We start from the raw sequence: 11,867 nt of genomic DNA, 5'->3' as shown, positions 1-11,867 counted from the left end.
ATGTCGGATCTGACTCCAGAGCAACTTCTTCTCATAGAACAGAAACGCCAGGCAGCCTTGCAGAGGTTAGCGGCACGCAATGTCTGCGTACCCATCGGGGAGAGCTGGCGACGAGAGATTGGTGCAGAATTTTCCAAACCGTACTTTACAAAGGTATCAGGCACTTTCCATTTAAGCCAATTAATAAGGTATTCCGTTTTAAATAGAAGATATCTAATCAATAATTTAAGTTTTACGAACAATGAAGGCCTAATTTATTTTCAAATTCCAGTTAGCATCGTTCATTGCGCAGGAGAGAGAACGTTTCACAGTGTATCCGGCGCCAGAGCAAGCCTTCTATTGGACCCATATGTGTGCCGTTGAAGAGGTGAGTTATTTCTGAAAATTCCTCGTAGGCCTACAAAACACTTCAATGCTGAAATGTGGATTTCCTCTCACGTATAGAGTGCTCATAAAAACCTATACCGGTATACTGTATACATGATGTGGCCCAGACAACTGCTGACTGCCAACAATCTAAAGATCTGGTGAGCTGACTCACCCGAGTTTGCTGCTAACTTATATAGCAGATAGACAGCATTATGTCTCAGATGTATTTAGATGTATTTGAGACTCACATCACTAAACTGCATGTTTCATCCACTTTTGTTTGTTTTGTTGAAGGTGAAGGTTGTCATCTTTGGCCAGGACCCATACCACCACCCTGGTCAGGCCCATGGTCTATGTTTCAGTGTGGAAGAGCCCTGTCTGCCTCCCCCCAGGTATGGCTGATGTTAACCTAAGGGTGAAGCGAGTATACGAGTTATGTTTTGGAGAAGCACATACATTATGTCTCACTCACGGGCAGCCGTGGACTACTGGTCAGGGTGTCAGGCCGGAAACCGTAGGGTGGCTGGTTCGATCCCCGACCAGTAGGAAAAATGTGGGCGGGGGAAGTGGTAGAGCATTGCTCTCCCATGCCCACATCCACGGCTGAGGTGCCCTTGAGCAAGGCACCTAACCCTGATCACTGCTCCCCGGGGGCCGCCAATGGCAGCCCACTTTTCCGGGTTAGTGTTACTTCACTTCACTTCACTGTGTGTGTGTGTGTCACTTCCCTGGATGGGTTAAATGCAGAGGTTAATTTCAGAGTGTGTGTGTGTCTACACCACCTCTGCCATAGAGAGGAATTTCACTTTGAAACAGGAGATGTCACTTTTTTGCTCACATTTTGACTTCAGCCTGGAGAATATCTATGCAGAACTGGCCGCTGATATAGATGACTTCCAGAATCCTGGCCATGGTGACCTTACTGGATGGGCTAAGCAAGGTGTGCTGATTTTATTTAACATATCTGCCAGGAAAAATTAGGTAGCCAATGAACGGGGTAAAATGATAAACGTTAAATGCAAGATAACGTAAAATGCTTAAAGTGTCACAATCATTGTGTTGATTCCTAAGAAACATACTGAGTAGTCAGCCACATGCATGACCCATGCTGCGACTTTCTTCCGTATAAAAGTATAATCCACTTATATACATATGAAAGTTAAAAGTATATAAGAGTTCACTTTAATTGACTAGTATCATTTATCATTTGAATATAGGGAATTCAGTATTTATAAACACTGACATGTCCCTAGATGGCAACAGATACTTGCAATGATCAAGTCCAGATCAGCCCCAGATCTTTTCAATAGCAAACTGCTCTATGTGTATCCAATCCAGTTTGACATGGTATGGTAAGGTATTGTCAAATGAAATGCACCAGGGTAATCCAAAACTGATTTGACCGAGTTTAATCCCATATACCTGCATAGCTCATTTAGGTAATTAAAGCCCATTTCCAGTCAGGCAAATGTATGCTCCTGATCTTCCAGAGTTTACTTCTCAGTACAGGAGCTAATTTCTATTTCTACTAGTGGGTGCCCCTCACTAACAGATGAAATACTGCCCTCTCCTGGTACAGTTGGTACCTGCAGCTGCTTGTCAAGTCAATGCTTCACTTTTTTGATGCCATTGCCTGTTACATACTGAAGAAGATCTGTGTCCAGAATGTGTAAATGTGTTTAGTCCATTCTGCATTAAGTAATTGTATCTGTTAATATCAATTATAAATCATATTAATTATATCTTTCAGAGAGGACAGTTATTTAATCATATTAATTATATCTTTCAGAGAGGACAGTTATTTTCTCTTCGTTCTTCCTTTAATGCTGGCAGGTGTTCTGCTCCTAAATGCCGTGCTGACGGTGCGGGCACACAAGCCCAGCTCTCATGCTGGGCAGGGCTGGGAGACCTTCACTGATGCAGTGGTGCACTGGCTCAGCAGGAGCCTCAGAGGCCTGGTGTTCCTGCTGTGGGGCGCCTACGCTCACAGGAAAGGCTCCATCATAGACAGGGTGAGTGAGTGAGTCATTAAAAAAAAAAAAAACGCACATTTAAAAGTAACACAAATAATTCCAATGAACAAAACTAAGAACAGTAATAATACAAAAAAAGAGTCTGGGTCATAACTTAACATACACAAAATATATGTAATGTGTTTAAGTTTTTTTTGCAACAGTGGTGTGATATATATTTATGAGTAGGAGGTTGAAGGAATAATGCAGGACACATGGTTTCCAGTAAAGTGGTTTTGAAACTGAGTAAACGGAAAAAGACCATACACATCATTCGAAAAACGTATCAGATTAACCAGATGGTAAAGTAAGTCACTATTGTGATATATTGAGTTCCGAAGATTGCACCTCTCTTCACGTTTCTGTCACATAAACAATAGAATCATGAATGCCATATAAATACGTTTTGGTTCTTAGAGTGTAACCTCGTCCCAAGCCAAACTCCATGCACCATGCAAAATTGAGAAAAATGCAAAAAAGTAGGCAAGGTGTTGAGGAGTGGGATGTGAGTGAGGGGGGTGGGGGGGGGTGTGTGTGCTGAATGATGAGTCCCGGTCAGAAAATGAGAATGAGACTCACACTCCTGGTGGGGGCTGGAGGAGGTCAGCCTATTTCATGACCTAGATAAGCCCCAACCTGTTAACTGTTGGTCTGCATCGGCCCTGAAAGGTTCAGGATGATTTTAAACACTAGGTGGCGTGTTGAGCCATTTTCAATCCATAAAAATGTGAATTAACAGTAAGTGCTGTTTTGTAGAGATACCATCATGTCCTCCAGACTTCTCATCCATCGCCATACTCTGCTGATCGTGGTTTCTTGGGATGCAAACACTTCTCCAAGACCAACGAGCTGCTCAGGAGGTCAGGGAAGACACCTGTGGACTGGAGTGCTCTCTGAGACCCTCATAAAACCTTTATATTCCAAATTGTTTTATACACATCTTGTTACAGAATAATGTAAGTATGTTAGGGAATATCATTCAAACTATAGCCTCAAATAGTGATGCATTCAGCAACATGTACACATTTGAAACATTGCTTGATGCTAAATAAAGTAAATTAGGCTGAATACTTACTGTGAAAGAGAACTTGAAATTGCCAATAGAGGGAGCAGTTGTGACGTCCACAATAACCATGATGAAAGCAGTTGATGTGAGCCCATCAGATATGGTACATGGTTGGTGTCTTGTTACTGTAGACAGTTGCAGCATCCCCTTGTTTTCGTTTTCGTGTCTGGATTGAAGTCTAATTAAGTAAAATGTTCCCTCAGACAAACTTAGTAGCTTTCACAATCATTTCTGCAAATCTTGTATGACGTGTCTATTATTGTCGTCATCAGAGATCAGAAATCATCAAGACTATATTATCAGGTTTATTATGTATATCTTTCTATCTATCTATCAATCAATCTATCTCTCTCTTTCTCTTGCTCTCTCTCTACATATTTACATGTTAAATTATATGAGATTAGATATTGACAGAAGATATTGGCAAGGTAAAACCAAAATCCATAGTTACAAATTCTGGGTGATTGTGACAAAAACTGTGTTGCAATAGACATGTATCTATCTGTCAAATGGCTAGTGGGATTTTATAGAAATTAAACCACAGATCCTGAAATATATTATGTTTAGCTTTTAACTCTGTAAAATCTGTAGTTTTTAACAACAGATACAAAATTGTAATTTACAAAAAATATATCTAAAATGTTATATCTAAACATTTTGCAAATCACATGCTTTACAACCAAGTTGACAGTTGTATGGTAATCTAGAAGTATTTAATTACAAGCTTAAAGTTTCCTGGTCATATCCACAGAGCTCTCGTGTTTCTTTTCATCGAGAGTGATAACTCAACTCATGTTACCCAGTCAGTATGAGGTAAATACAGGTACAGGCCTGTAGTCTTTCCTTTAATCAGGGGCAGAGTCAACAAGTGTTCTTTGGTTCTTTCCAGGCCCAAACGAAGGCCCAGATGAAACAGTTTAAAGCCACAAAGTCATACCAGTTAAAGGTTAGGTTGGTGATTGTGCAGAATATTGGCTCAACAGCCAATCAAATCACACCCCTCTCTCCATGCTCCTGAGGCAACATGTTTATTGGCTGGAACTGTTTATGGCTCGGTACAAGCCACTATCTTTATTTCCCATTCACAGAGTCAGGATTGTGTACGAACACCAGTGTTTGTGTTCGAGCGCACACACACAAAAAACGAGCAATTAGAGGACTGTGAAGAGCAATTTACTGAATTTGACTGTCACAGACTTCACCTTTAAATAGCCATGACCACGAGCATGATGTACTTTAACATGTCCATGTATTACTCCGGCTCCTCCCTGACTAGCTTGACTCAGTGTACACATCCCATGACACACATAGCTGTTCACTGGCTGAAGCGGAGCCGAGTGTGTTCTTGTAAGTGTTCTTGGGAAGAGGATGCCCTGCTTGTGTCCAAATTTGGTTCAAATGAAGCACAGGTTCATGAGGTGAAGGTTGGAGAGAGGCTGCTGGAGAAATGAAGACTGCTTGAATGAAAGGTCGAAGAGTGACATTGTGAGAGAGGAGACATTGAAGTTCTCTGGTTTAACTATCTTGTCTCATTTCCCAAATTTCCAGTAAGTTTATTGGCAATAATTGAAAATAAGCTCATAATACATCAAACACAACTTTGCAGGCTTCTACAACACACACTACAACAGCTTTATAATAACTGCATGTTTTCTGTCTGATTCTCCATGTAAGCTTATATCAACAAAAACGTAAGAAGTTCAAGTGACAGTTTATTCATCCAGTGTGACCGAAACAAGCTTGCGCTCATTTTTCTTCTGTCTGTCTGCACTTAAATGTTTATAATTTGGATGTTTTTAGGTCTAGTCCACTCTGCCTGAAGCATGCAAGAATGAGGCCAGCGAGAAGAGGGAGGGACAGAGAGAGAGAGAGGGAGCAAGAAAGAGAGAGAAAGGGGGAGAGTAATAGAGAGAGAGAGAAAAAGAGGTAGAGAGGGAGAGAGAGTATGCGTGACTGAGCGAGAGGAATAGAGAGGGAGAGAGAGAGTTGGTGGGTGAAGAAAATTAGGACACTATGACACCAATGCAACAGAGGCTATTGCATTGTGGGATACCCATAAATCCAGGTGATATAGGTAAAGTGAGTGCTGTCCCAGTTCAGCATTTTTAGGTCTGCTCTTCCTCTGCCTGGACACACAGAGCCACCGCTTCTGCCACAATCTTCTCTTTCTGCAACAAGGGTGACACCACGTCCTACAACTGCCACCACCCAGGAGTCCACCACAACTGGATAATTCACAGCAGCCTGTCCACACGGCTAATGGGAAGATGAATTCGAAGGTAACTTGCCACTGGGCTGGACGATAAAATACATTTACAGGTTACACTTATCAAATGCCTTAGCCATCTGGCTACTTATAGCTGTTGCTGATGTGTAGTATCTGCCTAATCCACCTACTGCTCATGCTATGAATAACCTCTGACTATTCACCAAAGGCAGTCTGACCCTGATTCACATATTTAGTGAATGATATTTTGAGACCTCGGTGTAACTGATAAAATATTACAATCCAAAAGATCTACCGTCCTGTTCCTGCTGTCTTGCAACACCACAGATAAACTACAGTTAATAGCATGGTAGCACAGTATTGCAGTGTCTGTAGGTGCTTGGCAGTTGTATCTATTTGCGTGCATAAATAAAGGATCAGTTGGATGTTGGTCTCTGTAAGGTTAAGTGGACTGCTGAATATTGATGTGGCTATCCTGTGAGTCTTTGGCCTCTGTGGCCTTCTGGCCAGCGACCTGGTTGTTGGTCAGGTCACGTTAGCCTTCACTCTGTTCAAGACTTTGTTGGGGGGCAGCAAAGCCAACTCTGAAGTCAACAGTATTGGGTTGTTGGCTGTAATGTACATTTACATTTAGATTCAGACAAGTAACAAGTTCCTTTATTTAAAATAACACACAGTGCAGTGAAAGCACACAGAGAAGGTCAAAGTGTTTTTGGAATGTGAGTAGCTAGATGTGTGTCACTGTGATTGTTTTTCTGCAGGTTCGTCTCCATGTCTCTACTTGGCATGGTGTATATCTCCCCTGCATTACTTTAGATTTTCTCCCTTTATCTTTACCTGAATGGATACATTATCATTATTTAAATAGTTTTGACAGAGGAAAGTGACAATCATTTTGTATGTTAGTCATGGCATTGTCCAGAATTTTTGGCTGCATTTACCTTTTCAACTGGAATTTTGAGCATTCATAAAATTTTACTGGTTTTGCAGTTATCCATTTGCTGACCACACAGGCCAGGTCAGAGGACTAGCTATGCCCAGCCTTTGCCGCTTCCTTTGCTCTTGTCGTTAAAAGTCAAATTGACAGACCTAATTGGCAGACAGATAGGCATACAGACAGACTGGTCTGTTGGAAAATGTAGGCAAAACTTTAAAGAGAGAAAGAGACATCAAAGAGAGCTAAATAATGTCCACTTGTCCTTGCAACATTACTCAGCATAAAGTTTATAATGGAAAACCAACCCCTGTGACTCCTGTGTAATTGGATTTGGTGGGCTCTGTGCTAAATCAGAGAGTAGAGGAAAGTGCTGGGATAGTTAACACTGGACAAGACCCAGGTAGCTCTGAAAAAGAATGAATGTTGAAGAATTCACTCCAAGGAACGCCAGAATGAACTTGAGGTGACCCACAAATAATCTGTCCCGTGAAAAGACAACAAAGCTGCTAATTTGATCCTGTCTCTTTTTTCTTGGCTAGTGTTGGTCTTGAGCATAATCAGTACCTTAGAATGGAATGTTTTGGAATAGTTTGTAAACCCTTTTACTGAATAAAAAGTGGGTGTAATGTTCCTTCTGTAAGCTTTAGCCACCGTAAGAGTAAACCACCCCCTTTAAATGTGCTGCACACAGACAATATAACTGGTGGACAGGAATGCCCATCTCTCTGGAACTGATTTGACATTGCAGCAAGACTATATTGAAAATTAACACATTTTTTCACAGGGCATTCAGTTCTGCAATAGCTATCAGATATTGGTTACAGTTCAACTTGTGTAAGTGAACCCTATAATGTTATTGTTTTAGCTATAAACTAAATGATATGACTGAAATGTGAAACACATCAATACTGGTGTTAATATTAACAAATTCCCATTTCTATAAAAATCTGCATTTTATGGGTAGAAAATGACTCAACACACCTACCCATGAGTGTGAGTATGATATTCATTCGATTTTCATCGACACTCTCATACACGAGTGTGAGCCTCCTTTTCATTTGCTGATCGAGACTCTTCATTCACAGGAGTTAACACCCCAGCCCCCTGGCCCACTTTGTAGCATTTTTCAAAATGATGCAGCTGGTGGAGTTAGGCTCAGAGCTGGTGGTAAACTTACATTTGAAGTATTCCAAGAATGTCGCTCACAACAGCTTTAAACATTGAGTTTCTTATTACATATTCAAAAGGTCTTGCTTCCTCTTAAGCCTGAATCAGATCTACTTGTAATAGTCAAAAATAACACACCCAACACAGACTTTACTATCGTTTGTGTTTTATCATCCTATTCAGACCAAGAGGTGTCTCTCAACTCAGGTAAATAAAGGCACTCCTGTTATAATGCTGCCCCAAGGAAGGTGACTCACACAACAGTGACAGCGCATCACTCTCTTTCTGTTTAGTTTGGGTCAATGTAACTCAGTACTGTAGACTGAGACATCACTTTTAATGAAAGCTTCCAGCGTGTCTAGAAATGTGCCATTTACAAACTCACCTCTCCATGCCATGAAGACTGAGTAACGTAACCACACATCCTTAATTTAGCGAGCTGATTCCAATTAAAAAGCAATGATCGTTAAAGACCCACAGGTTACCCTGAGGTTACAGGTTACCCCGACTGTGTCATTTGTGGCTAGGGGCATTCAGGCGTCATTGGAAATATGATCTTTGATGGTGTTTACAGGGTGCTCAGGTTTAACATTTAATAAGAGTAAATTGGTCAGATATGTTACATGCTAGAACCTGCTGCTCCACCGCAACTTAACCTAACTGAATTCTGCACCAGTGACAGCAATCTACTGCAGTCTCAACAGACTGAATTATCTAGCTGAATAAAAAAAACTAAAACACTGAGAACTCTACCTAATTCTATTAAAGACAATATTTGTGATTGCCATGCACTTCCTAACCTTAATATGTAACCATTAGAGCTCTACAATGCTTTTTGTTGTGTTACAACATTGTCAACCTTTATGTCTACCTGTATCTAGGATGATGCAAATCAGATTGTCACAGGCAAGGGTGCTATTTCAGACAATGTGTAAATGACAGTACTACCACATCTTCTACTTTTACTACAATGACTACTACTGGTAGCAGATACAGTGTTCAGACCCCTCCACTTTTTAAAATGTTTTTTATTTTTTTTATTTTGATGTTGCAGCCTTGCAGCGTCTTGAAACCATTTCAATTCAGTTTTCCCTTTATCAATTTACACTCAGAACCCCATAATGACAAAGCAAAAACGTGATTTTAGAATTCTTTGTAAATTTATTAAAAAGGAAAAACTGAAATATCACATTGACATAAGTATTTAGATGGTTTACTCAGTACTTAGATGAAAAACCTTTTGGCAGCGATTACAGCAGTTTGGCTCAGTACTAAGCATGATTTGGCAGTCTTCTTAGGTATGACAAGCAAGCTTTGCACATTTTGGCGATTTCCTGCAATTCATCTCTGCAGATCCCCTCAAGCTCTGTCAGGCTGAAACGTAACAAAATGTTGAAAACATGAACGAGTCTGAATACTACCTGAGTGCACTCTACCTCTACTGCAATGAATGATAATGTGTTTGTACTGACACAGTGTACGCGGGTTGTGAACTTCCATGAGTTGTGCAGCATCTGCGGGGCCCATTCAGAAATTGGAAATGAGCTGCCATCTGCATCAGGCATTGATGAGTGGTTAGTAATTAGCTGAAAACGAATCGTTCTAATCAAAGATCAGTAACTGGACTCCAGCCCTGCCTGTAATTTTGTATATGCAGGAAGAAGAAGAGGGGGGTGCTGGTGGAGGGGTGAGGGAAAGACTCACGGCAGGCGGAGGATAGTGTTTCAGGAGCCTTGTGTTACACGCAGTGGGGTTGCAATGGAAGTGGCCGAGGTGGTGGAGGTGGCTTAGGAGTTAATGCCGAATGGGGGATCTTTCCTGCCTGTCCCCCCGATAAATGATTCAGCAGGCTGGAGCGTAGAGCCAGAGTCATTAGGCTGAATGGGCCAGGCAGGGCAGGAAGCCACTGCCCGCACGAGAGGCACCACCTCTGGGCTACGGCCCTCTTAACGGGGTACCTCGGCGGAGGGGGCCAGTGGGAGAACTACAAGCAGAGAGCGACACGCAAACGGACCACGCTGGCAGTCGTAATTAGGGTTACCTCTACAAACCCCTGATCAAAATCGAACCTTCAACCACTTTTGGTCAATGCTCTAGTCATGGGTGCCAGCGAAAAGGTTAGTTGGAAAAGGACCGCCAAGGCACACTAGCTGGATTGTTTGTTCGCTGAATGAGACGAGACAAGGCAATGGATCTTCAGGTACTCTGCTCTAAAGAGTATTGGAGTCTATCTGTGTGAAGTGGCTCTGTGTGAGGCTGTTGTATTTCCATGTTAAATGTATGTGTTTTTACTTCATTACTCTAGACTGTCCTTTTGCATGCTTTCTGAAGATTTAGTGCATGGTAGTACTGTATTGTCTATGATTTGCTGTGGTCATAGTAAGAATTGAAAGAGAGAACAAAATGTGTTAAACTAAAGCATGGCCTGTACCATCAAAAGATCACTCTCACTTTTAACACAATCCCACTTATTCTGCTTTATGTCTTATGAATTAAACTCATCTTCCCCTACCTCTTATGGTGGATCTATCACCAGGTGGAGCAAAATTCTATGGCAACACATCATGGCGAATTTAGTCATACCCACAATACTATCAAGCGGTTAAAACCATTAGTTTCTCTCTGATAGGATCACACTGGACAAAACACTGTTAAAAACGTTTCCAGACAGAACGCTTAGGTAACGTAATTACCTACAGATAACCATCCACCCTACCCCCCTGTGGTTTAATACATTTTTTAGCATGCTTGCTTCGTGGATATTTAGCTGGTCATTTGCAGTCATTAGCACACCACAGCTGGGTGATGGGTGACGGAAACAAAGCCAGACTCTTGAGTTTCTGCGGGTATCTAGGCCATCGGGTGTTGCCCTAGGTGACTCGGTGTCAGTCACTGACCCTAAAAACGGACGTCGTGCCTTTCAGGAGCGGCCGGCCGGCCACTTTGAACGAGGAGTAACCAGATCCGGCCCCAAGGCCAGTGGGGTGACAGAGACAATGGGCCGGCCTCTCTGGTGATGCCGAGAGATGGCCGCACAGCCTCTCCTGTTCCCTCTGACGGCGGCCATTATTTGGGTGTCTTGTTGCTCTCTCGCTCCCACTCTGTCCTCCTTCTCTTTCTCTCCGTCGCTGGATTCATCTCGATCTGTCCATCTATTGGCCTTAGTTTTCAATCATACCAATTTGGTAAGTTTTGGTGAATCCAAATCCAATATAGAGCATTTAGCTCTGACATTTTAAACTGTTTTGACTTTGGCCAGTAACATTTACTACTCTTTCTCTTTGTCTCTCCCTCTCTGTGTCCTTTCCTCCTTTGTTCTCTCTGCCTCTCTTTTCTGTGAATCTTGATTATACTAATTAGGAAAGTTGTAATGAATCCAACCTTGTGCCATTTGGGTTTGTGACTCTTTCCATCTTAGCCAATAACTAAACATTTAGCCTTACCTCTCTCTCTCTCTCTCTGTCTCTCTCTTTCTGTCCCTCTGTCTCACACACACACACACACACACACACACACACACACACACACACACACACACACACACACACACACACACACACACACACACACACACACACACACACACATCCTCTTACCTCATCTCAGCCTTGGTGTCAGATTTTCATCCGTTGAGTGTTGTTGTCCCAGTCATGCACTTCCGTAATCTCTGCCTTGGCCTGAGAAGGCATGCCATCACAGGGTCATCAACATCCCATCACCTCAAATTATCCCACAGTGACAGTTTGGCCTGGCACAAGGCCCTTTCGCTTTCACAGAGATAACTCTTTCTGTAATGTTTTACTGCCACTTCATAGCCACATGAAACCTGTGGCAGATTATAAATGTCGTCCCCTATGTCATCCCAAAATCAGCAGGTTGATGTTTACATCTTACGAAGCACTAATACAGGGGGCATGTTTTAAAGATGACCCTTTGATGTCTTTGTTTCTGTAGTTTTACAGGTCTTGTGGTTATAATTCATAAGTTCCACAGTTCTCAGTTCTGTGGTTGTGAAGTTCTTCAACAAGCTATAGACCAGCGACATTGCTGAGAAGCATGATTGCTGGACAGTGAGAGTTCCATTGGTGC

General features: G+C 42.1%; 1 protein-coding gene across 1 annotated transcript; it reads left to right on the top strand.

The window, feature by feature from the left end:
- On the top strand, positions 1 to 3,278 carry ungb (uracil DNA glycosylase b; the record flags this gene model as incomplete). The annotated part of the gene is made up of 6 exons (XM_080847509.1): positions 1 to 153; positions 272 to 367; positions 664 to 761; positions 1,221 to 1,309; positions 2,203 to 2,381; positions 3,138 to 3,278. The coding sequence occupies 6 exons, from the start codon at positions 1 to 3 to the stop codon at positions 3,276 to 3,278; spliced, it is 756 nt and encodes a 251-aa protein (XP_080703635.1).
- Between the last annotated feature and the right edge of the window lie 8,589 nt (positions 3,279 to 11,867).

Source organism: Sprattus sprattus (genome assembly GCF_963457725.1).
Source record: "Sprattus sprattus genome assembly, chromosome: 11".
In the NCBI taxonomy this organism is placed as follows: Eukaryota; Metazoa; Chordata; class Actinopteri; order Clupeiformes; family Clupeidae; genus Sprattus; species Sprattus sprattus.
The sequence above is the reverse complement of the archived record's forward strand: the minus strand, read 5'-3'. Positions and strand labels throughout refer to the sequence as shown.